The sequence below is a fragment of the Suillus subaureus genome, assembly GCF_016647635.1.
Source record: "Suillus subaureus strain MN1 chromosome Unknown BJ212scaffold_39, whole genome shotgun sequence".
NCBI lineage: Eukaryota > Fungi > Basidiomycota > Agaricomycetes > Boletales > Suillaceae > Suillus > Suillus subaureus.
Window position 1 is genome coordinate 139,874 of NW_024538595.1, and position 23,341 is coordinate 163,214.

Sequence of the window (23,341 nt, forward strand, 5' to 3'; positions counted from 1 at the left end):
GCAGCAGGAGAGCCTGCGCTCTGATCACCTGACGCTGAAGAATTCTGTGGAGCGCCTCCTGGACTGTCAGCCGAGCTATCACTCCCTACTGGACCACCGAAAGCTCCAGAAGAGCAGCCACCTTCTTGACGAGCAACGAGTAGACTAGTGGATGAACGACCAAACTCGTGGCACCAGACTAGGAGGTCGGTGAAAGTATGCTCGGATAGTCCGGTGGGAGGGCTGAGTTCTCGTCTGCCAAGGAGCACGAGGGCATGGCGAGGGTCTGGATAAGCGACGTCTGCGATGACACAGGAGGAAGGTGACTAGCAGGGCAGGCAAGTCGAATCAACAGTACACTTTGATGAATAATGGATGTTTAGACACTTACATACTGGTGATGGGTGGTGACTTCAAGAGGCACTGCAAGCACGGCAGGGAGCACGAGAGCGAGCATTGAAAGGGAGCGCATTATGAACGAATGTGGGGTAGCAGATGCAAGCAACAAGCGTAAGAAAAGAAATCGAGTCGAAGTCGAAGGACAAAAATGGATTGGGTCGGAGAGCGCGAAGAGCGAGCTTTTATATGTCTCGAGCTCAGTGGCTGACATGGACTGCTCGATGATCGTTGGCTGACAGATCTATTCCCGGCGACCTGCACGTCATAGCTAAGTAGTATATTCTGTATGTCAGATATTCATCGGCGGTAAGTCCACCGTTCGGCGCTCGCAATCCACTTACTGAACGCCAAACATACAAGGTACCTAGTTTGATATTTATACCTGTACGAATGGCCGATTGGCATACCAAGTTTCCAAACCGACTCATCGGACGGTATTAGCAGTAGTGACTATACCTTCTTGAGGACGTACTGACAGTGTGAATATGAGATGTTTGATGACATTGAAAAGTTCATCCGATCCCAAAACTTATTTACCGCGAGAGGATAGCGCACAGGACGGCTTGCTGCACCAAAACATTGTAAGTCAGAACAACTGATTAAATGCGAGAACTCAACAGCAACAACCAGCACTTAAATCACACGAGAAAGTATGTGTATTGGAACCGAAGGTAGCTTTGGGCTGACAACAATCCAAGTCTTCATATGATAACAGCAAAGTAAGGGCTTCTGGCCTCTTCTGGGTGGACCCAGACATCGCTTCTCCTGTGGGCTCTGGACAGAATTCCATCATAGGGCGAGCAATTCGAGGCACGTAATCAAGTATCGTGCTTATCCTCGCAACACGGACAAGGACACTGGACTCGGCCTCCCTCGAAAGAAGCATTCAAGGAAGAGTTTTAGATGATCATTGCCACCAATAGCGTGAGACACTGCTTCCATAATCAATTTGTAAGATATCGACTTAGGTACACAAGCACTTCAAGTTATTCCTCACGAACCGTCAAGAATCACAACAAAATGGCTTCATCTTCAGGCATGTAAACTCTTCGAGAAGTAGGTCCATCTCAAAGTAACTCATTTCAGCTGTCGGAAAGCTTTCTCGTGAGGAGTTTCGACGCCAAAAAGACCTCGATGCTGCCAGAAAAGCTGGAACTGCTCCAGCAGCTCTAGACGAGGAGGGACGGCCTATCAATCCTCACATTCCTCGTGAGTTTATATTATCCAGAATTATCCATCGAGTAATCTTATTCTTCATCACAGAATACATCTCCCAGGCTCCGTGGTATCTTGACACCGGCGCACCGTCACTAAGCCATCAACGTCGGCCATTCGACGATCGTTCCGCAGACAAACTCGACAACTGGTATGACCGTGGTGCGAAAGCAGGACCTGCTGCAAAGAAGTACCGAAAAGGCGCATGTGAAAATTGCGGCGCAATGACCCACAAGAGGCAGGACTGTCTCGAGCGTCCTCGGAAGAAGGGGGCGAAGTTCACGAACAAGAATATCCAAGCGGACGAGATCATACATGACGTAGCGACGGGATTTGATGCGAAGAGGGATAGGTGGAACGGGTACGATCCTGCAGAGCACAAGAAAATCTATGAGGAGTACGAAGCTGTTGAAGCAGCACGTCAGAAACTGAGGGAGGAAGAGATTGACAACCAAACAACAACAGATTTGGCTGCGGTGCGGAAGGTGGCGAAAGCTGGAAAGAAGGAGGGAAAGGAAGCTGATCCTGACTTTGGTTCGAGCGATGAAGAAGACGCCGACGACGACAAATATGCCGACGCTGCAGATGCTGTAGGACAAAAACTTGACACGAAGACTCGCATTACAGTTCGGAACCTGCGCATCCGAGAAGATACTGCCAAATATCTCATAAACTTGGACCCAGAGAGCGCATACTACGATCCAAAGACTCGTTCGATGCGTGACGCTCCCATAAAGAATGTGCCTGCAGAGGATGTATGTATTCACGCTTCCATCCTCGATTCGACCCCAAATGACCTTTATGACAGGCGAAATTCGCCGGAGATAACTTCTTTCGATTCTCTGGCGAGGCTCCTGAAGTCCAAGAACTGCAGCTTTTCGCGTGGCAAGCGGCAGCTCGAGGGAATGACGTTCATCTTAACGCCAATCCCACGCAAGGTCAACTTCTTCATCATGAATTTAAGGAGAAGAAGGAAATGATGAAGGACGTCAACAAAGTCAGCATTCTGGCAAAGTATGGTGGCGAGGAGTACCTCGAACACGTGCCGAGGGAGCTGATAAATGGGCAAACGGAGGACTATGTGGAATATTCGCGGACTGGCCAAATTATTAAAGGGAAAGAACGCGCTAAAGCGCGGTCAAAGTATCCAGAGGATGGTGAGCTTCTACTTTCTGATAGATGTGAAATGTGGTATTGACACGAGTTTTAGTTTACGTTAATAATCATACGGATGTATGGGGCTCGTGGTACGACCTTTCAAGCGGTACCTGGGGTTATGCATGCTGCCATTCAACCATCCACATTTCATATTGCGCTGGTGAAGTGGGCAAGGAAGCCGCACAAGCCTCGACGGCCCAAGCCTTGCTTGGCTCATCAAAGGCTCAATCAGATCCCTCTGCCCAGAACAACGAGGCGAGAGCCCGAAGAGAGCAGAATTACTCGAAGAAGCGAGTAGGCGAAGGGGACGTCTCTCTCGATAAAGATCGTTTAGCGGAGGCCATCAGTGAGGAGAAGAAGCGGAAAGCCAGAGGAGACAAGGATGATGATCGATCTAGCAAGAAGATGAAAGGCTTGCAGAGCGGTAGCCACGATGTCACTGAGGAGGAGCTCGGTATGTGTTTAATCTTTCATACTTTGCGATTGGGCACCTTCTGATATAGCCTATCATCTTGCAGAGGCTTATCGAATGACGCGCCGGAACGCTGAAGATCCCATGGCAAACTACGTGGACAGCGAAGATGTATATACGCGATGATGTATTTTACCTTGCTTTCTCCTTGCTCTCTCCTATTTTTTGTAGCATATTCTTTGCATCCTGGACGCAGAAAGACTGACACCTGTTTTGTATTTGTCGAACAACATTGTTTGGGTATACGTATTCCCATTCGGTTCACACGAAGTTGAACAATAAGCGAATACTAAAGCTGTCGGGACGCCGTCATGCATATGACTGTTTAAGTCTTTCCCATGACATTCTCAACAGCGCCTGCTCTACTATTTGGTCTGGGCGTACGCATTGCCCTCAACAAGTTTTCGAGCACTGCTGACGCCAGTGCTGACGAGGGTGTCATCAGCGATGTCATCCTTCTCGGCGTCGTCCAAGGCGTCGCGCTATATTACGCTTTAATGGAATATCCTGATTTCGCGTTCGTCGTTGCGTTCGGCATCGCTGCCAGACTCGTCATCGAGTTCATGATGCTCCAGGACGTCTCCAGGTGTGCAACCACCTTGCTCGGTGTTGCCCTTGGTGTCCTAGTCACCGATGTTCTATCACAACTCATCGAGGACGGATATTTTTACGACTTTGACGGAGACTCTGCTCGTGACAAAGAGAGCACATACACCCCAAAACGAAAGCGTCTCGTCAAATTCCAGTCTAGCACAGAGTACCAAGTGATACCCCCCAGTCGACCACCACGCTCCCGCAAAAACGAGCCAGATCAACGATGGCGTACGCCACCTTCGCTGACATCGACTTCTAGCATCGATCCCAACCACACCATGAACCCACTAGAACGCGAGTTAGCGGTGCTACGCGCAAAGGCGTCGCTAGCGGATAGTGAGCGGAGGCGGTTCAAGGAGGAAAAGAAGTGGGCCGAGTCGCAGGGGAACGTCGCGCGGGTATCTCAGATGAGTTGGCAGGTGAAAAGGTACACTGCTCTCACGCAGAGTTTTACTCGGGAAGCGGATGCTAGATTTCTTGAAGGTGGGACATCCATCCACCTTTTCGATCGCATGTTCAAAGTAGTTGCTTTTTTAGTGACTGCGATGAAGCAACAGCAACAGCTGCAGCCTGCTGCTGTTGCCGCAATTGCTCCACAACCCTCAGACAGACGTCAGGTTGATCGGCATACAAATCACTCTCGACAAACAACACAGGAGGTTGTGATTGATAGACAATCCACGGTTACAGTGGATGTTGCAAAGAGGCATCGGAGGCAGAGTTCCGGGAACTTGAAGTCTGCAATGCGTCTTCAAGTACGATAATGACATGACATGACGAGTACGAGTAAATAAAGTCCCCCTTCTTTGAGACTAGACCTGACATTGTGAAGAGATCACGTTACGATCCCGCAATCGTCACCGCCTATTTTTGCTTCATTTACTTTGGGGCTTTTGTAGGGCTTCTGTGTATCATTAGATCTGTTCCATTTGGCATAGTGGAGAGCCTTCACTTCCGAGTCAGAAAATCAAAATATCATCTTGGTTGGAGATGTATGTAGTTGCGATTGCATTTCATCTGCATTTAAGTAACATGTATGCATACAGAAAGTTCCGTATTGGCGCGGGCCAAATGTAGACGTTGCAAGGTATATATTCCAATGTATACGTGTAGGTATCCAAGCCGCTCTAAGTCAATATGTACAGGGTTCGTCAGGCCGTTGACACGAGCCTGTGGTCTTAGCCCATTATCTCTTTCATTTTTACGCTCGTAGTAAGCACCTGAAGGAAATCATCCACCCTTGTCCACTCAGCCCCACCAGATCATGCTAATGGCGGCGGCGCCAAAAACCTAGTATCGTCCCAGTCGAAGAAGTCCACACTAATAAACTTGGGCAGCAATATATGCAATTGACAGGCCGCGGTGATGTCGATTGGAGAATTCTCCACATCAATTTCGGTGATCTTCTCGTTGGGAATGGTATTAGAGAACGGCTCGCTGTTGATGTCGACTGTGCATGCGGAAAAGGGCATACCGATGAGGCATAAGCGCAGGCAATGATGTATGAGGTGGACGAGTCCTTTGAAGGTGGCAGACGGTGGGGTCATCCAACGCGCTGCACATCCGAACTGAAGATACTCGAGCTGAAAGATCAGGCCATTATCTTGAGTGAGCCGTCATTGATGGCTGACGTGCACATCCAATCGAGCTGCAAGTCCGTCAAGCGACTAAACGGCAGCAAAGGTGCAGCCACGTCAAAGCCAAATGCACAGCTGGGATTAGCGAGTATGTCTTCCAAAAGGGTGGTGAACTCGTAGTCGAATTGGAATTCGAGTTTCTCAAGAGCAGGAGAGAAGGACTTCGCAAAGGAGACGATGGGGTCTGGTATATCCAGTGGATCATACGGGGCCATTGTTTCAGTGTCTACATCAGGGTCCAAACCGCTGTAATCGACAAAGAGTTTCACTGATTGACAGGAGAGAAAATGGACGTTTCTCAGACAATGGCTCGGAACGGAAGGCGATGGTGTAGTGATATGGACTTGATCGAGTTGGGAGGAAAATGTCGGGGTGGAATTGAATTGTGTCTCGTTGATGTTGTACTCACTAACTTTGTTCCCGTGTCTGTGTTAGTAATAACGGCGACACCTTCAGGCAAGCATGAGATAAGTGGCTCGAACCCATCTATGTTTTCCCAAAGAATGTCGAGCGCAGGCTCCTTAAATGTCCTACATGTCCTTGCAAGTGTAACACGAGGGCGTATTAATTGGTCTTTACAAATAGAGAAAATTTTCTGGGGGTAAGAGACGGACATGCATGATGATTGCAAGAGATTTCAAGTAGATACTGCAGGACGGTTGTGTAGACTGTCGTCCCTGAAAATCGGACATGGGGGATTCCACGTAGAACTACGGAATTAGAATAAGACTTCGACTTGGCTTACATAAACCGAGGAGGGTGTGTCACAGTATAAGTGACGGCAGTGCCGGGGCAACTTACAATATTAATGCCGCTGCGGAGAGCAGTCTTGAGTACAAAAAATCAAAATTTCATTGCGGTCTGAATCGAGAATGTAATTGATAATTTGATACATGTCATAAAGGATAAGGAGTATTGCAACCTGTCTTAAAAAGTTAATTGTGATAGCCAGAGAGCGTGAAAGCAAGAACAAGGGTAAGATCCAAAGCATAAGAGTGAGTTATGAGCAAAATATTAATGAAGTACTATCGATGCGTTTTGCCATTGGCCTTCGTCGCGGTAGATGGTGCGCCATTGCTCTTGCCACCTGTACTGGGGCGAGGCTTCTTGGCAGAGGTCGAAGCTTCCGCCGACGCTCGTGGCGCAGCTTCCTTCATCACCATTTTGGCGTGAATATCCTCCAATTTTGACGCCTTGACTTTCTTAGGCCAGAAAAGTGTCACAAAACTGCGGCCAAAGATGAACATTGATACAACTGGTAGGTTTTCGTACTCACGCCCAGAGATGTCGACGCCATCGTTCTCGGTCCTCCCCAGCGGCTTGTTTATTCTGAAGAACAATCTCAATGCGTCGTCCAATAGCAGCCAAAGAGTCCTTGAGGATCGCAACCTTGTCGTCGCGAGGCATGTCCTCGCCAGATAATTTCAATTGTTTCTATACAGAGTTAATGTCGGCTCGAACATCATACGGAATTACTTACCAGCTGCTTCTTGACTGGTCTCAACTCTTCCTTCGTCGCAGCCTCATCCATCGATGGGCTAAAGTTGCGTCAGCACCCATATATTACTTATAGTCTGACACAAGCTTACCATTCGTCCGACGATTCGGAGTCCGTGAAGGTGGGAGTTGGCCGTCTCTTGCGTCGCTTCGCTCCACCGTCATCGATAGATGCAACGGCCTCGCTCTCCGCGCGCCGTTTCCGGCCGATCGGAGGTGACGACGAGGACGATGCCACAGCTGTTGGGGGAGGAGTGGCCGAACCCTTCAAATGACCCTTATTCCGTAAAGAGCTCTCGTACGAACGTAGCTTCTCGTCATGCTCGCGAAGTAGGCCAAGGAGGAAGTCACCTCGCCGGACGAGGTGGATGGCATTGGGGATCGGCCGAGTTGTCGCATCTTCCCCTTTCTTGCCTTCCTCCAAGAAGAATTTACCTTGAAGGCCTAACCGCACATCCTTCGCCATGGCCTCCCAGTTACCAAATCCATATATGAAGGCGCCAACAAGAAGCATCGCATCCTCTTGCGGTCCCCACCGCCCAGACCAGTTGAGAGTCGGTCTGATGTTCTCAATCGGAATGGACCAATTGTAGAGCTCCTCCGTAGTGAACTCGCCCAAGATATTGTTTAGGATGCGAAGGTCGCGGTACCGTGATAGCACTGTCTCCGCATTGATGTTCCCGACATTGCGGAAAGTAACGAGGACGGCCTTGCTCTTCTGGGCATTAGTCAACGTCTCCCCTGCCGCCATACGTTCCCGCTTTTCCTGGTTATTCTGCTCGACAGCTTGCGTGCAAACTTCGATAATCTCGTCGGAGACGTCCATGATCATGCCCTTATGCTTGTCGCCAAGTTTAGATTCGTTGACCTACAGAGGAAACGAGGATCGTCAGTTCTGGTTTGCGAGAAAGTAACAATTTACTCACAATAACCTCGTAACGCTGACGGATGTCACCCCAACGCTGCAGACTCCGAATAAGAACGCGGACGTCTCGCTCTTTGAGCTCCATGGCCTTCTGACTAGCGGTCTTTCTCTGGGGTCCTGGGATTTTGGGTTTCTTCGGAGCAGGTGCTGGTGCAGGATGATCGACGTCCATGCCTTCATAGGACACAGGTGCATGGGTGCGCTTGCGATCTCTGAGTTCCGCCGCAACCAGTTCCTCAGCCTTTCGCTCATCCTCCTCTTTCTCAAACTTCTGCCGCTCCTCAGGAGGGATAATATCCTCCCAACTCATATCATTCTTGACGTCGCTCACGGCAGCGAATTGAGCGAGGAAGCCTTCGCCACCGAGCGAGGCACCACCATCGCCGCCAGCGGCCATTGTCTCATGGTCCTCAGCACGGTTGAGAATGTCGTCGAGGTCCATCTCGTCAAGCTTCTGGTTCTGTTGTGAGTCGTCCTTGTCGAACCTGGAAATAGAGTGAGCGAAGTGTCGGTCAGGCGAACATCGTCACTTACATCTTCTGAGCGCCATATTTCAAGACTGCGGTGAGCTCATCTTTGCTGAGATTGTCAGGTTTCGTGGAATCCTTGACCTTCTCGCCTTTTGGGTTGGAGCTCAGATGTGCCTGTGAAGTATCCATTTGATTGATGACTAACACGATATAAATGAGATCAGATGTGAATCGGATCCAGGTACTATTACTCACTGGCATACTCCAACACCATCTTTTTCTTGGCCCTTTCGAGAACGTCTTCTTCCATCGTATCCTTGCTGACGAAACGGTAGACGCTGACATGAGACTTTTGGCCTATGCGATGAGCACGTGCCATGGCTTGCAAGTCATTTTGAGGATTCCAGTCACTCTGCAAGGATGTCAGTCATACATGCCATGTCATACAACGACCCACGTACGTCAAAAATAATGACAGTATCGGCAGTCTCCAAATTAATGCCAAGACCGCCTGCACGGGTTGACAACAGGAAGGCAAAGTCGGGCGATCCGGGTGAGTTGAAGTGCGCAATTGATCTCTTCCTCGCATCTGACGCGACCATCCCATCCAGACGTTGATGTTGGTATCCACGAAGACTCATGTAATCACTCAAGATGTCTAACATTCGGACCATTTGACTGAAGATGAGTACGCGATGACCATCTTGACGAAGGCGTACAAGGAGCTTGTCGAGGAGAACCATCTTTCCGCTGTTCATGACAAGGCCTTTGAGAGTGTCATCACTGACGTCGGTGCGCACTTCGGCACCGTCGAAAAGATAAGGGTGGTTCGCAGCTTTCTTGAGCTCCATCGCAATGTTCAGGAGACTGATGTTGTTGTTCCCATTTGCACTCTTCACCAACCCCTGAAAGTTCTAAGCGAGGGTTAGCGAGAGTTGATAACCAGCCAAACACAAGCCTACCTTTGTCAGGATGTTCTTGTAGAAATGCGTCTGCAGGGCAGACATTTCTACTCGAAGGATGCGCTCACTCTTGGTAGGCAAAGAAGTAAGGACGTCACGTTTGAGCCGGCGGAGCATGAGAGACTCGAGTTGTTCATGCAGCTCCTTGATCTTGGCTTCGTGGTCCGCGTCGTTAAGATCGAATTCGTTTGTCAAAGCGACTATAAACAATATCTCCTCAGCCATAGCCACAATGACAAGAATACAACACAAAACGTACACTTCTCAGGCATCAGGAAGTGCATCAATGAAAGCAACTCTGCACGCGGTGTGGCGTCAGCAAAAATCGCCAAACCTAGTTGTAGCAACACGCACCCTTGACATTGTTTTGCAGTGGCGTACCGGTGATCAATAGCTTTGACGCAGCAGGGAAGGACCTCAGAGCCTCATACAGCTGGCTTTCTGAGTTCTTGAGCCGATGAGCCTGAAACCGTCATTAGTGACTATTTTAAGATGTTCTGCATCTGTCTCACCTCGTCAACAGCAAGGGCCTGCCACTTGATGTCCGCAAGTTCCTTTGCGTCCCTGAGAGTAAGCTCATACGTGGTCAGCAGGACATTCATCTTCAGTCGTTTGTTGGAGGGGCCGAATTCGTACGTCCGAATGACCTCACGTGCAGGGGCGGTTCCTATGTAGGTGATGACATTCAGATCAGGTGCCCACGCCGCAAACTGCGATTGCCAAGCGGTGATGGTGGAAAGCGGAACGATGACAAGGAATGGTCCATATTGGTGCATGTCATGGAAAAGGTAGGACAGGAAAGAAACTGTCTGTACGGTCTGCGCACGTTTTAGCATTCCGAAAGGCAAAAAAAAACCAATATACCTTTCCGAGACCCATTTCATCAGCAAGGATCCCGTTCTCGCCTTTACTCCATAAATATGCCAGCCAGTTCAGTCCGGTAACCTGGAAGTCCTTCAGCTCACCACCCGTCGAAGTGATGTAGTCGGGGTCCTTCTCAATCTTCTGGAATGATGGCCGCTGGTTACGCGCATAATTAATGCTCTTATAAGGGAATTTTGCCTCGACCTCCCGTTGCCGATATGCCTCAATTTGAGCCTTGGCGATAGGGCGCACTTCCTCCTGCGTTTCCCAAGTACAGTGCTCATAATTAAGCCCAGTCCATTTGCAGAAGTACTCTGTCGTGCCATCTGCACCATCGCGGTGCGAAACGATGCGTTCGACAACCTTATAGGTCTCGAGCTCCTCCTTCTCGCGTTCCTTTTCGAGAAGTAATGCCTCGGCATCTTCCTGGGAGATGCCTGGTGCGCTGAGGCGAGACTGGTACATCTTGTAAGCTTTGATATAGTTGTCGACACGCTTGAGGCCCTTGAAGCGTTTGAGGAATTCGTAGGTCTCATCGGTGTTATGCAAATGCGAGAAATTTTTCCACTTAATGTGAAAACGCTGTGACATGTCAACACCAATCTGCTTGCCCAAAATGATTTTAGGACTCACAACATTATCAAACCAGATATCTTCAGGATCGTCTTCACGGCCCTCATCTCTGCAATGACTCAAGACAGACTCAATCTCATCTTCCTCTTTGAACTGCACGATAGGATCGACATAGTACCCTTGATCGACATCCTCTTCTGATAGCTCAGCGAGAGCTTGGACATCATCAGTATAATTGGGAATCTTGCCGCCTCGGCTGGAGACACGGATTTCGTCTCCAGAAACACGAGGCCGTTTCTTCTTCTTCGATCTGGAACCATATTCTGAATCTGAATCTGAGTCGTTGTTCCGAGAGATGGCTGTACAAAAGCTAAGCGCGAGCTCCACTGTGGAAACAGGGTACACACCTTTAGGTCTTGGTGCCGACGATGACGGCTGTGACTTCTTTTTTCTCTTCTTTGGAGCTTTCTTTTTACCGTATTCGTCGTCTGCATAGGAGCCATCGTCCTCGTCCTCCTCGTCCTCCTCGACGTTATCTTCGTACCCCTTGGGTACAATGGTCAACGATCTCTGAAGGAAAAGATATGATAGATAACATACCGACTCTTCGACATCCTTTGGAAAATGTAGATGATCTTGAATAAACTGGAATTACTAACATATAACATATGAGACTTACGGAGCCTTTTGGGGTATACGAAGATGGCCCAGCAATAGCGAGAGAGGTAGTGTCATCGATGTCCTCTGCATCGCCATCAGCATCTGCGTCTGGGTCTTGAATATTATCGACAGGAGTGTGAAGATTGTTGACTTGTTCGTTTTCAGAATCAACCTGCATTGAGTCATCACTGTCATAATTGAGGTTAAGAGCGTCGGGATTGAGCGCCATGGTGTCGACGCTGTGATGGACAGTGAAGGGAGAGGATGTGGTTGGGGGTAGAGAGGGGAGGGAAGAGGTCGTCAAGGATCTTGTTGACGAAAATGTTCACACGTGTGGCCATCGCTACGGACAACGCCGGGCAAGGCCCCATCGTCACCGCTCATGGCATTGGTGAAATCCGGGTTGGGGCATAACATTTTGGAGTAAAGTTTGTCAAAAACTTAATTATGAATTTAATTTTATATAAAAGTTCTATTGTTCTAGACATATTTTTGAGCAGTTTATGGTTAAATTAATGCGCCATTCTCATCAAAAATTATAGTTGTTGAACCTGGCGGTCTTCGGATAAGCAACGCCCAACGAATACAGCATCATCCCACCCAGGTCACGGCTCCCATAAACCGCATCAAGCACACATCCCTGTTATCTACCGTAGCCTAACCTGTCCAGGATGTTGCTCAACTACCTGGACTGGACTGCGCTATATCATGTCAAGCGTGGATATCGTAGTTTCTCAGCTTGATTCGCCTGATCATGAACCCTACCTTGTCCACATCACCAGAAATACCCAGGGGCCATCATTCCCTCTAAATCTCCGCCAAATCCACGCTCCTCGGCCTGCAGTGCTCGCCGCCGAGTCCAATGTCTGGAGCCAGTAATGGAACATGATAATCATACTTATCTTGCACACCCACGTCACGTCATGATCGCTACAGGACCTGTTGACCGCGGTCATTTTAGTAAATAAATCGTATAACACGTTTTCCCCACACCATACCTTTCTCAGGCACCTGTGCGTTCGGCGAAGCATATAATTCCAGTGCCAAGTCATCCAATGAACAATCATCTCGCCTTTTGCGCATGCCCCTTCATCGCCGCGCTGCGGAACCTATACCTCATCTTGGGTCACACTCACCACATTACCGGCGCTCATCACATAATATACACATGCGGCCGCTCACTGTACCGTGACGGTGACTAAACCATTGGTCTTCCCTCTAATGGCCATCAAGAACGAGGCCTTGGCAGCTTTCCTACTAGATCCGGTAACATCGCATCGAATGTTCTACCAGGGCCGACCTTCGATGGGACTGCCCACTGATCTGCAACGCCTTTTTTGGTCCTTCACGGCCGTCCGCCTCGGTCCGCCAGCGTTGCTGAATTATTTGTAATTCAATTCTTGGTCACGTGCTGTCGCCAATATAGCTTGCTCACTGACCCCAACGATGAACACATCAATTTTCGAGTTTTTTCTCGCCCCTTTAACTAGAGGACCCTCTAACACCCATGATACGAAGAATGTTTGCGCGCCACGCTAATTTTGCGACGATTCCCTTTCAGGTCGTCTAGATTGTCCCAAAGCTGGCTTTATCGCTCTAACGACGTGGCATGTTCAGCACCGCGCTTCTGTCTCACCCCATGATCACCTTCTTTGAGAGCCTTGATCGTCATCGGTTCCATTCTTCTATCATACCCCCTTCGCGCGGATGTGGTGGCACTGTCCGTTGAACTCTATGACCCTGGATGGTGAATCATGAATACATATACATATGGACCGAAGACTCTGGGCGAGATCCGAAATCTTCATGCTCCACAAAACGGATCCAATAACTTTGATTTCAAATCGGTGCCCCTCGCACAAGATCATGATCAAGCGTCTGTGGTACTAGAACGCGGATATCATCCCACAAGATAAAGTAAGTACATGCGGCCATTGGCTGAGTTCACGGACGGTGTGCGAGAGTCAGCAGACTCGTTGAAAGTCACCATAATACTCGTAGCGAGCCCGCTGACTTTCAGGAATGTGACATGGTGATGTCGACATGTCGTGCTCGCTTCCCACCATCTACATCTGTCTAATCTGGCTCGTCTGCCTTCCATCTCTTCCATAACTTCTCAGTCTAACCCTAGATCACACGATGGAATTAGGCTCACAACGGATTGATGTTCAGCAAACTAGAGAATCCGTGACAAACAACAGCGCTGTCAACGGCTTCACCGGCACTGTAGGAAACACTCCATTGGTGAGGAGATCCATCCGCGAAGGCAATGAAATACCCCTCTAACAGTGATTAGATTTATCTCGGGGCGCCTTCGGAGCTGACAGGGTGCAAGATACGGGAAGGCTGAATTCCAAAAGCCCGGAGGTAGCGGTCGGTGAGTGGGGCATAATGTGCTTCATGACGCATTCAGTGTTGAGGATGTATTCAGAATAAAACCCGGTGGAACCGTTGTCGAGGGTGCTGCAAGCAACACCGGTATTGGCCTTACCCACGTTTGTAGACCCAGGGGCTACGAGTGTGTGATATTTATGCCCAACATTCAGGTAAATACAACCATCTGGTTACTGTCGCTGATGCTTTGGTACTCGGAGAAGATTGACCTTCTCCGGATGCTCGGTGCCGAGGTCTACCCAGTGCCCGCGGTTCCCTACGAGAACCCTTTGAACTATAATCACCAGGCGAATTACGCCAAAAAGCTCGAGAATGTCATATGGACAGACCAATTCCAAAACACCGTGAATGCGTACACCCACTATATCTCTACTGGACCCGAAATGTGGGAACAGTCGATGGATGAGATCGATGGCTTCGTATGTGCGACCGGTACTGCACTCTGGCTGGAGTTGGCAAGTATCTGAAGGAGAGGAGCAATAGCAGGACGCAAATATGGCTCGTCGATCCACCTGGAAATGTCTTATACGAATGCGTGACTTCTGGTGGAAATATCGAGCGTTCTCGAAGTTCCGTCACAGAAAGTTAGACTTGCCTGTGTACTGCTGTGATTGTGATGGCTGAACGTTCCATCATGTCCTTGTCACATTCATACAGGGATCAGTCAGGGTCGCGTCACAAGTAATTTTGGCACTTTTGTCACTGACCTTACAGGGGCACTTCACATACCGGACGAGAAGGCGATATCCATGTTACATCAACTTCTTGATACAGAAGACTTGTACATAGGCGCTCCCTCGGCGCTAAATATCGTTGCAACTGTAGAGCTTGCACAAAAGTTAGGGAATGGTAAGGACAGCGGTTAACTATATTTCGATGTAGGCTCTAAAGTTGTGACGATATTATTTGATGGTGCTTACCGATACCAGAGCCACTTATTCTCGAAGAAATAGCTAGAATCGAAAGGGCTAGGGCATACTATACCGGGCAGCCTTAGGGAGTATGCGGTTCTAGATTCATTTGATTCATTTTTGCACATCAGCGGAATAACATTGATTCCACTCCAACGTAGCGGCGGCCTTCCGAACCAAAATTAATCAGCTCTGAATGATTGATGAGTGGATGACTTCCCGCAGCGTTTAGAACGTCGTTCTAAATCTATATTCTGAAGTCCTCGTGCCGACGTGCCGCCGTCAAATGTCAGTCTGTATGTCAAAAACACCCAGTTCTAAAGTGATATCTAGAAGGGGGCCTACCCCCCTTCTAGAGTCAAGTGGTGTTCGGTTGCGATGAGGTGCCAGATGACACCCCGACTTAAGGTTTGAACCGGAATCTAGGATTCTAAATGCTGCGGAAAGTCATCTAGTACTGGACCGATAGTTCCTTTTACGTCTAGGTGACTCAGAATTCAGCAGCGCTGCCACTGGATAAAAAATGACATATTCATCGCGAATACCGTGCACTTGAGATAAACTGCTGGTGATAGGAATGAACGAATATTTTATTCAGGCCAACTGATAAGTAGGAAATGTGCATTAAGTCACGTAAACAAAACTGCTAATCCGAGACTCATGGAACCTTGCCAGGGAAACGACAAGGAACACTAAACGGATCGGACGAGAATAGCAGGACAAAACTGTGGATTCTTTGAGTGTTGTACTAATAAGTAGATGATGGTAGGTAGGAGACCCGAGTCTAGTATGAACGGTTCAAGAATGACGGAATATAAGGGGATGAGTCACATGACGTCTGATAAGGTAATCGCGTAGTAAGCAGTCAGCTTACAACTCAGTGACAGTCAGTTTGTAGCTGAGACTCTGCAGAACATGCACTAAAGTACTAGAGCTGCTGTTTCAAGTTTTCAACCATGGAGAAAGCATCCCATTTATCTGTGATAGTAGACCTATCTCCAACACAATGGCACCTCTCTGCGCAAACTTCAAACCAGTATCCACTCTCCATCGAGACGTTCCTCTCGCAGCTCCTCGCATTTTTGAACGCGCATATCGCGTCCAAGCATGAGAATTCACTTGTAGTATTTGGCGCGCTTCCTGGGAAGAGGTGAGATCCATCCTCGGGAGCAGGCAGTTTATAAACTGCTGACGGACAGTGTGTTGCTCTATTCATCCACGGAGCTCCTCTCGGATGACGCGCCCTCTTTGGATGCTAACTCGTATCTGCCTTTCAAGCTTGTGGACTCGACAGTCGTACAGAGGATCATGAACGAGTTCGATGCTATCGGAGAGCTTGAGGAGGAACGTGAGTGACGGACATCTGACCTGCCTTGTGTCATCTCATCTGCATCACAGCTCCATGTGCGTTGGTAGGCGCTGTGACGAAGGCATTGTGCTGTGCGTGAGGGGGAATGTGTCATTATCAGCGACCTAACTCATAGGCAGACATCAACCGCATCACCCATCCTTCATCAACGATGCCCGGTGTCGCAGAGGACCCGTCGATCGTCCACGACCCTCGCATTTTGATCCTTTCAGTCTCCCCTGACTTGTCTTCTTCATACATCCCGATTATGAACGCTATCTTCTCCGCACAGAAACTGGCATGTCTTACGTCCTTCAACAACATATTATTTGACTGACTGCGATACGGAATAGAAAGTGACAATTGACGTGTGCAAGGTTTATGGGCCCGATACCGTATTTTTGCAGCAAGCAGCCCACCTGACAAACGGGTCCTACATCTACCTCGAACGCAGAGATGCACTCTTGCAATACCTGATTGTAAATTTATTTTGTCGTCTGCCAAATCCTGTTATTCATCAGCTATCATTGTTGTAGATGTCTTTCTTGTCACCGACATCCATCCGCAAGATTCTAGCTGTGCCAAAGCAAGACAAAATTGACTTCCGCGCTGCATGCTTCTGCCACAAGAACATTGTAGACATCGGTTTCGTGTGCTCCGTCTGTTTATCTAGTACGCATTATCTTTACTGTTTTGTCACTAAATTCTAAGGAGCCTGTGATCCTGCAGTTTTCTGTCAACCACTCCCGGTATGCTCCACATGCAGGTTAGCTACCCTCATTCCCTGGCTCCCCACATTCTGACGGACATGCAGAACAAAGTTTCCAATCAATACACTCAAACGACTCAATGCTGCTCGCCCCACTATCACTCCTGCAAATTCACGCACAGGGCTTCCGCTGGCCACTTTGAACAACGCGGCATCGCCTCGTCCAACTTCCACTCCACCGAATGGGATGTCCAGTCTCCGATGACAACGGGGAGATGGCCCTCACATCATGGCGCACCATAATAAGAGTTATGTACCGAGATAATAATCGCGTCCGTTGACACAATATTATCCTCCGAATGCTACCGATGAATTGGCAGCGCAGTTATGAACACTGACGATTTGTCTTCATCTACGGTGGAACCAGTCGATGCTGGACGGCGCAAAATGGATGCCTGCATATTGTCATGATCAACAATCCATCATTTTTGTACACTGCTAGCTTTGTGATTACCTTGGGTGAGGGTTTGGTGGTACTTGCGTACGCGACAGCCATACTTTCTGTGGTGAATGCGCACCATAACCTCGCTGTGCAATAAATATGTCTGGTGAACGAATAAGAAGCTATGGGGATGACTTGCGTACTGCTTCATCATCCTCGCCTTGTTCTTTTGTCAACAGTAAAACTCCTGCATTTGGCATCCGCTCCCCTCGTTGACGCATTGGTTCTATAACGGCCAAGATCTGTTGAGCAACATGAATTGGTGCGGTATGCAAGCTTACCAGTAAATTGCTGATTTAATATCCGAAGCAATACGTGGTGTGTATCAAGCTCGCTATCATCTGGTTGCTGGGACTGTAAGGCTTCGCCCAGCACACGGGCCAGCCCGCCTCGCACTATGTGCTCCCCTGCTCCAGAAATACTACATGCCATCCCAGAACGTTCACTGCGCGACTGCTGTGCCCAGCACCCGGCTCCAAATGTAGCTGCCTGTCCAGTTCAGTCTCGGCATCACATCGTGTCATATCACCTGTGGACTTACCTCACCAATACGACCAGAGTACTTTAGAAGCAGTCCACCACTAGGTATCATTTGTGACTCTTCAATTATTAGAAGCGTGCCTGGGGACGTACCTTGAAACACCAGCAGCGAGATTACCTTCGTTATCCCAGGCCACCGCGCCAACTGTGTCCTGCATGGCATCTTGAGGCAAGCTCCCTGAGTCACCATCAACAGGGTGATCCAGTCGCGATTTCCATTTCTGCCACTCTTGCGTCGCTCGTGGCGATATCATTTCATTCGGAGCAACGGTCTGGATACCTTGCGATGATGCAAACGAGTATGCTCCGGATGCGACAAGAGTCCTCGCAAGGACTCAGTACTCCCATTCCATGAAAGGGGCACCTTCACTCACATAGGGCGGATGCGCCCAAGAGAGTCGGGTTCTCTGGAGTGCCTCAACAATGCCGATGCCAATTTTATTGGATTTTTTAGTCCTGCCTTTCCAAGGTCAGCCAGTAAGATAAGTTGTCGCGGAGATCGCCAAACCTGGAACAGCACCAACGCTGCCAAAATCTCCCGACAAACCGTCCATGACAGCCGCATCACATTCTACAGTGCCGTCAATGGTCAAATTGGAACCATAACCTGATAAAAGGTTGAAGATCGGACACAGTAAACGCCATTGTGATGTGTAAGTGAAGAACACGGGAACCCGTACCTGCGTTGAGGTATTCATCATCCTCAAGAACGGCTATGGCTCGCTCTACAACCAAAAGGGCAGAGGAGTCGTCTAGTGGTGACCCCCGCAAAGCTCGAGCACAAGCACTAGGGTAGTTACGACTCGGATAAGAAAGTCTGACATGATATCGAGAAGTATGCGGACATTACCGTTTCAAAGCACTCTTGACACTTTGTTCTGATACAACCCCATGATATCCTGCACCTCCGTGCACTGCGACATATACACGACATTCCTTCGTTGGGGCCTGCATCACTGTCCGATTGATGATCGATAAGTACTAAGTATCGTCTTTGCAGTTGCTTTGCGGTCAATTCACGACGATCATGTGACTCGTAGATGTGACTTGGCCCAAGTGGTCAATTCAAGCGGATTGTACACATGAGCGTCTATTTCTAATACTGCTTTCAAGCCAAAAAGCCTGTCTCTCTCCATGCAGCTACCCACTTCCCCACCAGTTCGACATCAGCAATAGGTGCGCTCCTGAGACTCTTACTTGCTTTCTCAGTTTGCACCGTCAATAATGGGTACCGCGTAGCCAGTTCCTCTTGCCCGTACTTGTTCTCAAAGAAGGTCAACAGCTTCCGGCTTGGGTTGTTCCTTTCATCAATAGGGCTAGCACGCAAAGCCTTAATCCACTCGTGCCTCGGGAGGCTTTAAATTTCAGGCCAGAATGTTGGAGAGACGAGAGGATGGACGTCCACGGCACTAGCTTTGGATGAGTCACGTTCCAGACTGGGCACTCTCCCAAGGGCAAACGTTGAGGGGGAATATTGACCAGATCGAGGATAGCCTTTGCTGCGTAGTCCACTGGGAGCCACGAAACTGACTCTTCAAGGTTGGGAAGAATCCCGATCGTATCTGTACACTGTCACAGAATGTAACAATCAGATATATCATCGATAACGGGTTTTCATACCTTGATGATGAGTGAAATAGCCTCTGTCTCGTTCCACACGCCGTTCTGAGTGTCTCCCACCATTTGGCCGATTCCTGCATGCAGTTCAATGACTATTCCCCCGTGGTGAAAGAACTTCATCATGTCTCACGTAACACGCCTGTCCGGATAGGTGTCTGCTGAGAGGCAACTTGACAAAGCTTCTCGGTAATCCACTTCGATTGTGCACTAACTAAAGTCAGAAATCTGAGTGTCAGCTGCGTGAGGCACGAGCTGCTCACTAGCCCAACCCCTGAGCGACAGAGGGATCGTCCGTAATGGCTTCTGGGATCGAGTCTGGTCCACGCCAAGCTGCGACAGCACTGACTGAAGATGCAAAGTAAAAGTCTGCTGGTCGGGGATGGGGCGATGAAAGGGCGAGATTGATTAAATTGACAGCTCCACGGATGTGTGGTTCGAAACTATTGCTCTGTCAGTTATTTTTCATCGAATTGAAGTGGACTTGCCTGGAAATGCCAAGGTTGAAGTTGACCGCCCAAGCGTTCTGCACACAAGATTAATGAGAATGAACTGAGCAATATTTTCGATGCTTACGTGGATGATCAGTGTGGCCCGTGTTGCGATCTCATTGTACACGTCTGACTGAAGTCCAAGTTTATTGGTAGACAGGTCGCAAGCGAGAGCTTTGACACGCGATTGAACCTGCTCATAGTGAGATGATAGCTTCCTTGTCTTCATAGAAGCTGTTATCCGACTGGATGCATCTGCATCGTCCTTGGCTCTACACAAACAGTAAACGGTGGCCACAGAAGGGTCCGAAAGTAGTTCATCCAGAATATATGCTCCCAGAGACCCAGTCGCACCAGTCAACACAACCTACATCAACATGGCAATCAGAAGTATAGAATTTTGGAAAGTACAACAGTAGCCTCACAACGCGGGGGATAACTGAGATGCTTGCAGCTCCATTTGTTCCGCTGACATGAGCCTTGTGTGTATAAGCGAAAGAGCTGTACTTCTCAACAAGTTCCAGCATGATCTCGAGTGAGCTTCTTCGAGTCAGAACAACTTCATTACCAGAGGACGTTGCAACTAGGAGTCGAGCAATCCTATATGTTTACTTCAGCCAAGACCACACACAGGTATGATACGAAGGGATGAACGTACTGCGTGATAGAAGGATGTTCGAAAACGGCGTTGGGAGACAGCTTCTTGCCACCTAGGTAGATCTCCTGTGCCGTTATTCAGCTTGCAATCAGCAATCAGCGGAACGTTTGAGCTGACTCTCTGAATGGTATTTCGTATTCTACTAGACTGCAACGAGTCCAGCCCGAAATCGAAGAGGTCAGTGTCATCTTCCAAGTTGTCGATTGGTCTATCGACCGTCTTGCTGATTATATCTTTAATGGCCGTTCTAGCCTCCACCTCATCAGTCAGTCGTCTCTTCCCATCCTCGTCGATGTCACCCTCTAGTCGTTTATAGACCTCATTGATGACACCCTCGAATTCCTTGTACACCCGGGGTCTCAAAATACTGCCCTTATCAGCACGGGGAATCACTGTGCCGTAAGGGAGAAACTCAAGGGCTTCCGATGCAAGCTGTGAGTGCGAGGGAGCCTCGGCATTGGCAAGGGCGACGATAGGCGCCACAAGCTTAACGAGCTCCGAAGGAGAGCTAGTCTTTTGCGATTTCAGTTGGACGAATCAGAGCTCCAATTTGAATGCGGCCGGCACCGAAGATGACAGCATCCGCAATGTAGGGCGATGAGCGAAGTGTGAGCTCCATCGGGACAGGATTCGTCTTCTCGCCGTTGACCTGGGCATGTTATTGAATAAAAATTATCGAGAATTGGTTTGATATACACACCATGACCAAGGTGTCGTCGATTCGCCCGATGAACTTGTATGTATCTGGGATGGTGGGATGCTTGATAAACAGATCTTTTGTTGCGTATGACCCATCGGGTTGGTTGGTCATAACCTTCGTCGGTAATTGAGACAACGTAATCCAATGGTAGATAAATGCTTGCCTTCATGGGCCAGCCATCTAAAACGAACAGTTCATAGGTATCCCCGCCCCGATGTTCGAATCGCAGGTAGTCGTTCACATTCGATTTCACATGCGGTCCCTTAGCACGCGTCCAGTTCCAGTCCTTATCAGTCTCAAAGTCCCGGAAAGACGTCATTAGTTGACCCATTTCAGCTGCATTGAAAAGAGGCATGCTGAATGTCAAGTTTCTCTCGACCTTTTAACACTCACTAAGACCATAATGGCCAACCAAGCGGACACCCTCATTGACAAGGAAGTCACCGAGCTCATCAGGACATGCACTACCGCCGAACATAACAAGCTTGAGACTCTTGAGGATCTGCAGACCTTCAGTGGTCTCAGCGAGGAGTTTCAATGCTAGAGGAACGCCAGATAGTAACTCCACGTCCGGAGCTTGCTTAAGAAGCTTGATAACGTTGGGGGATGTTAATGGTATCGATCCAGTTGGGAAGAGGTACAATGGTTTTGCAGAATAGAATGCACGATGAAGATTGGAGTGGCCGTGCCCCTGTTCAAGGCAAAATGAGTGAACTCCGGTAAGACATACGAGCAACATACATGATACAATGGCAAGGTTGTTAAAGTCGTAAGACCAAAATTCATGACGCAATTGCTGATAGCCACTTTGTTGGTTACAGTAATCGGCTTTGGGAAACCAGTGGAGCCGCTCGAGTGGATGGTCGTAACTGGGAGAAGAGATTCATCCTCCCACTTTAATGCAGGGTCCCACCGCGTCTTCTCTGGGTGCAAAGAACGAGCGGCTGAGCCGAAGACGTCAGATGAAGGCTGGTTGATGATCGTCACAGAACTGGGGTTGCTGAGATGGGTAAGAGCTGCTGCTGCGGAAGGTAGTAGAACGTCTTGCACTATCATGTGAGTTGCATTTGTCACGGTCAACAGGTGAGCAATCGCGGGAGGAGAGTTATTCGGCGACAAGAAGAGTACGCCTGTAGAAGGATTGACAAAGTCAGAGCAAGACTGCCGTATGTCACGGTTATGCACTAACAGTAGCCCATTCGATAAAGCGCCAACTCGGTGACTACATAACTTATGTTGCTAACGCCTAGAAGTCCAACAGTCATCCTACTGGTAGCATCCCCTTTGGAACGTCCATTCAGTAGTCCATTGTCCCGTAGGTGATGGGCAAACAAGGACGCTGAAGCATCAAGGTCAGCCAGAGTATACTTGATGTACTTCGTGGCTGCTGCGTAAATTTCGCCCAGAGTTTAAGTAGCACATCGTACTTACATTGAAGTCCTTGTCTGGTATGCCCAAGATTTCAAGGTTTGGGTAATTGCGAGTACGTTCGGCTATAAGGTGGCTGAATGAGTATATCGTGGACATGGTACTTAGGTTGTTCAATCGCTGATGAAGCGTATCTGAAGCGTACTAGTATCCCCATTGGCATTTTCGGGCCTGTTTTAAAGGACTCAGTAGTCAGCTCAGGTTAGCAGTATCCACAACTCCCACGTTAGTGGGAATAGGATTTTATCGGATCGAAATCCCCAGGCACCTATAACAAGTGATCAGTCCTCTGTTCTTACTGTACCTCCGATGCGCGTGACACACCACCACCGAGTTGCAAAGTTAGTAACCTTGATCATATGATTGTACTAGTATGAGTACGGTCGATTTGCCGATTTGCCTGCGACTTATTTGGAAGTCCGATCGATAGTATTACAAGCATACTGGCAGACTAAGTATACCTGTAAATTCGTCAGATACCGGGAATTGGTCTAGTACATACATAGATCAATTTTTTATGCTTGTTTAAAAGAGTGTTTCTGTAAGAATAATGATGTCTGCTTGTGTGATAAATTTTTCACAAAAGTAGCGGTGACTATGTGACGCGCAGTGATGAGTGTGTATACTAAACAGGACAC

General features: G+C 48.7%; 8 protein-coding genes across 8 annotated transcripts; 4 read left to right on the forward strand and 4 right to left on the reverse strand.

The window, feature by feature from the left end:
• Positions 1–1,312: 1,312 nt before the first annotated feature.
• On the forward strand, positions 1,313–3,488 carry BJ212DRAFT_1384115 (Pre-mRNA splicing Prp18-interacting factor-domain-containing protein). The gene is made up of 6 exons (XM_041336750.1): positions 1,313–1,414; positions 1,465–1,587; positions 1,642–2,348; positions 2,402–2,750; positions 2,804–3,205; positions 3,270–3,488. Exons 1-6 carry the CDS (start codon positions 1,399–1,401, stop codon positions 3,347–3,349), a joined length of 1,677 nt encoding a protein of 558 aa, XP_041188496.1. The 5' UTR covers positions 1,313–1,398; the 3' UTR covers positions 3,350–3,488.
• Positions 3,489–3,502: 14 nt separating this feature from the next.
• Positions 3,503–4,774, forward strand: BJ212DRAFT_665441 (uncharacterized protein). Its single transcript, XM_041343769.1, has 2 exons — positions 3,503–4,300; positions 4,355–4,774. The coding sequence occupies exons 1-2, from the start codon at positions 3,562–3,564 to the stop codon at positions 4,579–4,581; spliced, it is 966 nt and encodes a 321-aa protein (XP_041188497.1). The 5' UTR covers positions 3,503–3,561; the 3' UTR covers positions 4,582–4,774.
• A 978-nt stretch (positions 4,775–5,752) lies between these two features.
• BJ212DRAFT_1281054 (uncharacterized protein) lies at positions 5,753–6,070 on the reverse strand (the record flags this gene model as incomplete). The annotated part of the gene is made up of 1 exon (XM_041331595.1): positions 5,753–6,070. One exon carries the CDS (start codon positions 6,068–6,070, stop codon positions 5,753–5,755), a length of 318 nt encoding a protein of 105 aa, XP_041188498.1.
• A 213-nt stretch (positions 6,071–6,283) lies between these two features.
• BJ212DRAFT_1384124 (transcription regulator) lies at positions 6,284–11,821 on the reverse strand. The gene is made up of 17 exons (XM_041336751.1): positions 11,425–11,821; positions 11,346–11,360; positions 11,153–11,291; positions 10,806–11,104; positions 10,173–10,754; positions 9,821–10,126; positions 9,663–9,771; positions 9,568–9,606; positions 9,309–9,508; positions 8,808–9,260; positions 8,602–8,758; positions 8,411–8,546; positions 7,878–8,361; positions 7,044–7,819; positions 6,935–6,992; positions 6,731–6,888; positions 6,284–6,681 (listed from the first exon to the last, which is right to left on the reverse strand). The coding sequence occupies exons 1-17, from the start codon at positions 11,632–11,634 to the stop codon at positions 6,480–6,482; spliced, it is 4,323 nt and encodes a 1,440-aa protein (XP_041188499.1). The 5' UTR covers positions 11,635–11,821; the 3' UTR covers positions 6,284–6,479.
• A 1,723-nt stretch (positions 11,822–13,544) lies between these two features.
• Positions 13,545–14,752, forward strand: BJ212DRAFT_1303097 (tryptophan synthase beta subunit-like PLP-dependent enzyme; the record flags this gene model as incomplete). Its single annotated transcript, XM_041333365.1, has 7 exons — positions 13,545–13,649; positions 13,733–13,782; positions 13,837–13,951; positions 14,003–14,218; positions 14,260–14,383; positions 14,457–14,648; positions 14,682–14,752. 7 exons carry the CDS (start codon positions 13,545–13,547, stop codon positions 14,750–14,752), a joined length of 873 nt encoding a protein of 290 aa, XP_041188500.1.
• A 778-nt stretch (positions 14,753–15,530) lies between these two features.
• On the forward strand, positions 15,531–17,224 carry BJ212DRAFT_1384151 (TFIIH subunit Tfb4/p34). Its single transcript, XM_041336752.1, has 6 exons — positions 15,531–15,860; positions 15,910–16,058; positions 16,109–16,150; positions 16,199–16,356; positions 16,412–16,537; positions 16,595–17,224. Exons 1-6 carry the CDS (start codon positions 15,667–15,669, stop codon positions 16,766–16,768), a joined length of 843 nt encoding a protein of 280 aa, XP_041188501.1. The 5' UTR covers positions 15,531–15,666; the 3' UTR covers positions 16,769–17,224.
• BJ212DRAFT_1384158 (N-terminal nucleophile aminohydrolase) lies at positions 16,967–18,845 on the reverse strand. Its single transcript, XM_041336753.1, has 10 exons — positions 18,660–18,845; positions 18,490–18,596; positions 18,318–18,416; positions 18,184–18,265; positions 17,903–18,133; positions 17,811–17,850; positions 17,551–17,758; positions 17,409–17,495; positions 17,282–17,355; positions 16,967–17,222 (listed from the first exon to the last, which is right to left on the reverse strand). The coding sequence occupies exons 1-10, from the start codon at positions 18,761–18,763 to the stop codon at positions 17,130–17,132; spliced, it is 1,125 nt and encodes a 374-aa protein (XP_041188502.1). The 5' UTR covers positions 18,764–18,845; the 3' UTR covers positions 16,967–17,129.
• On the reverse strand, positions 18,846–23,225 carry BJ212DRAFT_1384180 (L-aminoadipate-semialdehyde dehydrogenase). The gene is made up of 18 exons (XM_041336754.1): positions 23,206–23,225; positions 22,707–23,154; positions 22,465–22,651; positions 22,017–22,405; positions 21,669–21,966; positions 21,439–21,611; positions 21,276–21,389; positions 21,153–21,224; positions 20,693–21,088; positions 20,576–20,640; positions 20,343–20,517; positions 20,003–20,284; positions 19,915–19,952; positions 19,690–19,869; positions 19,560–19,636; positions 19,430–19,503; positions 19,197–19,378; positions 18,846–19,164 (listed from the first exon to the last, which is right to left on the reverse strand). Exons 2-18 carry the CDS (start codon positions 22,800–22,802, stop codon positions 18,918–18,920), a joined length of 3,045 nt encoding a protein of 1,014 aa, XP_041188503.1. The 5' UTR covers positions 22,803–23,154; positions 23,206–23,225; the 3' UTR covers positions 18,846–18,917.
• Positions 23,226–23,341: the final 116 nt, after the last annotated feature.

Bases quoted from the DNA above. Each gene is read 5' to 3' on its own strand.
- BJ212DRAFT_1384158 (XM_041336753.1), bottom strand. From the start codon at position 18,763: ATGCAGGCCCCAACGAAGGAATGTCGTGTATATGTCGCAGTGCACGGA. The intron at 18,417-18,489 runs GTACGGGTTCCC...ACCTTTTATCAG, and splicing joins TGATGAATACCTCAACGCAG to GTTATGGTTCCAATTTGACC. The intron at 17,223-17,281 runs GTAATCACAAAG...GACAATATGCAG, and splicing joins CCACCAAACCCTCACCCAAG to GCATCCATTTTGCGCCGTCC.
- BJ212DRAFT_665441 (XM_041343769.1), top strand. From the start codon at position 3,562: ATGACATTCTCAACAGCGCCTGCTCTACTATTTGGTCTGGGCGTACGC. The intron at 4,301-4,354 runs GTGGGACATCCA...TTGCTTTTTTAG, and splicing joins GGATGCTAGATTTCTTGAAG to TGACTGCGATGAAGCAACAG.
- BJ212DRAFT_1384124 (XM_041336751.1), bottom strand. From the start codon at position 11,634: ATGGCGCTCAATCCCGACGCTCTTAACCTCAATTATGACAGTGATGAC. The intron at 10,127-10,172 runs GTATATTGGTTT...AAACGTGCGCAG, and splicing joins ATGAAATGGGTCTCGGAAAG to ACCGTACAGACAGTTTCTTT. The intron at 7,820-7,877 runs GTGAGTAAATTG...TTTCCTCTGTAG, and splicing joins GTCAGCGTTACGAGGTTATT to GTCAACGAATCTAAACTTGG.
- BJ212DRAFT_1384151 (XM_041336752.1), top strand. From the start codon at position 15,667: ATGGAGAAAGCATCCCATTTATCTGTGATAGTAGACCTATCTCCAACA. The intron at 16,151-16,198 runs GTGCGTGAGGGG...ACTCATAGGCAG, and splicing joins TGTGACGAAGGCATTGTGCT to ACATCAACCGCATCACCCAT. The intron at 16,538-16,594 runs GTAAATTTATTT...TCATTGTTGTAG, and splicing joins CACTCTTGCAATACCTGATT to ATGTCTTTCTTGTCACCGAC.
- BJ212DRAFT_1384180 (XM_041336754.1), bottom strand. From the start codon at position 22,802: ATGTCCACGATATACTCATTCAGCCACCTTATAGCCGAACGTACTCGC. The intron at 21,390-21,438 runs GCAAGCATTTAT...TTACCGACGAAG, and splicing joins TAGATGGCTGGCCCATGAAG to GTTATGACCAACCAACCCGA. The intron at 19,379-19,429 runs GTATGAAAACCC...ATTCTGTGACAG, and splicing joins CTATTTCACTCATCATCAAG to TGTACAGATACGATCGGGAT.
- BJ212DRAFT_1384115 (XM_041336750.1), top strand. The intron at 2,751-2,803 runs GTGAGCTTCTAC...CACGAGTTTTAG, and splicing joins GTCAAAGTATCCAGAGGATG to TTTACGTTAATAATCATACG. The intron at 3,206-3,269 runs GTATGTGTTTAA...ATCATCTTGCAG, and splicing joins TGTCACTGAGGAGGAGCTCG to AGGCTTATCGAATGACGCGC.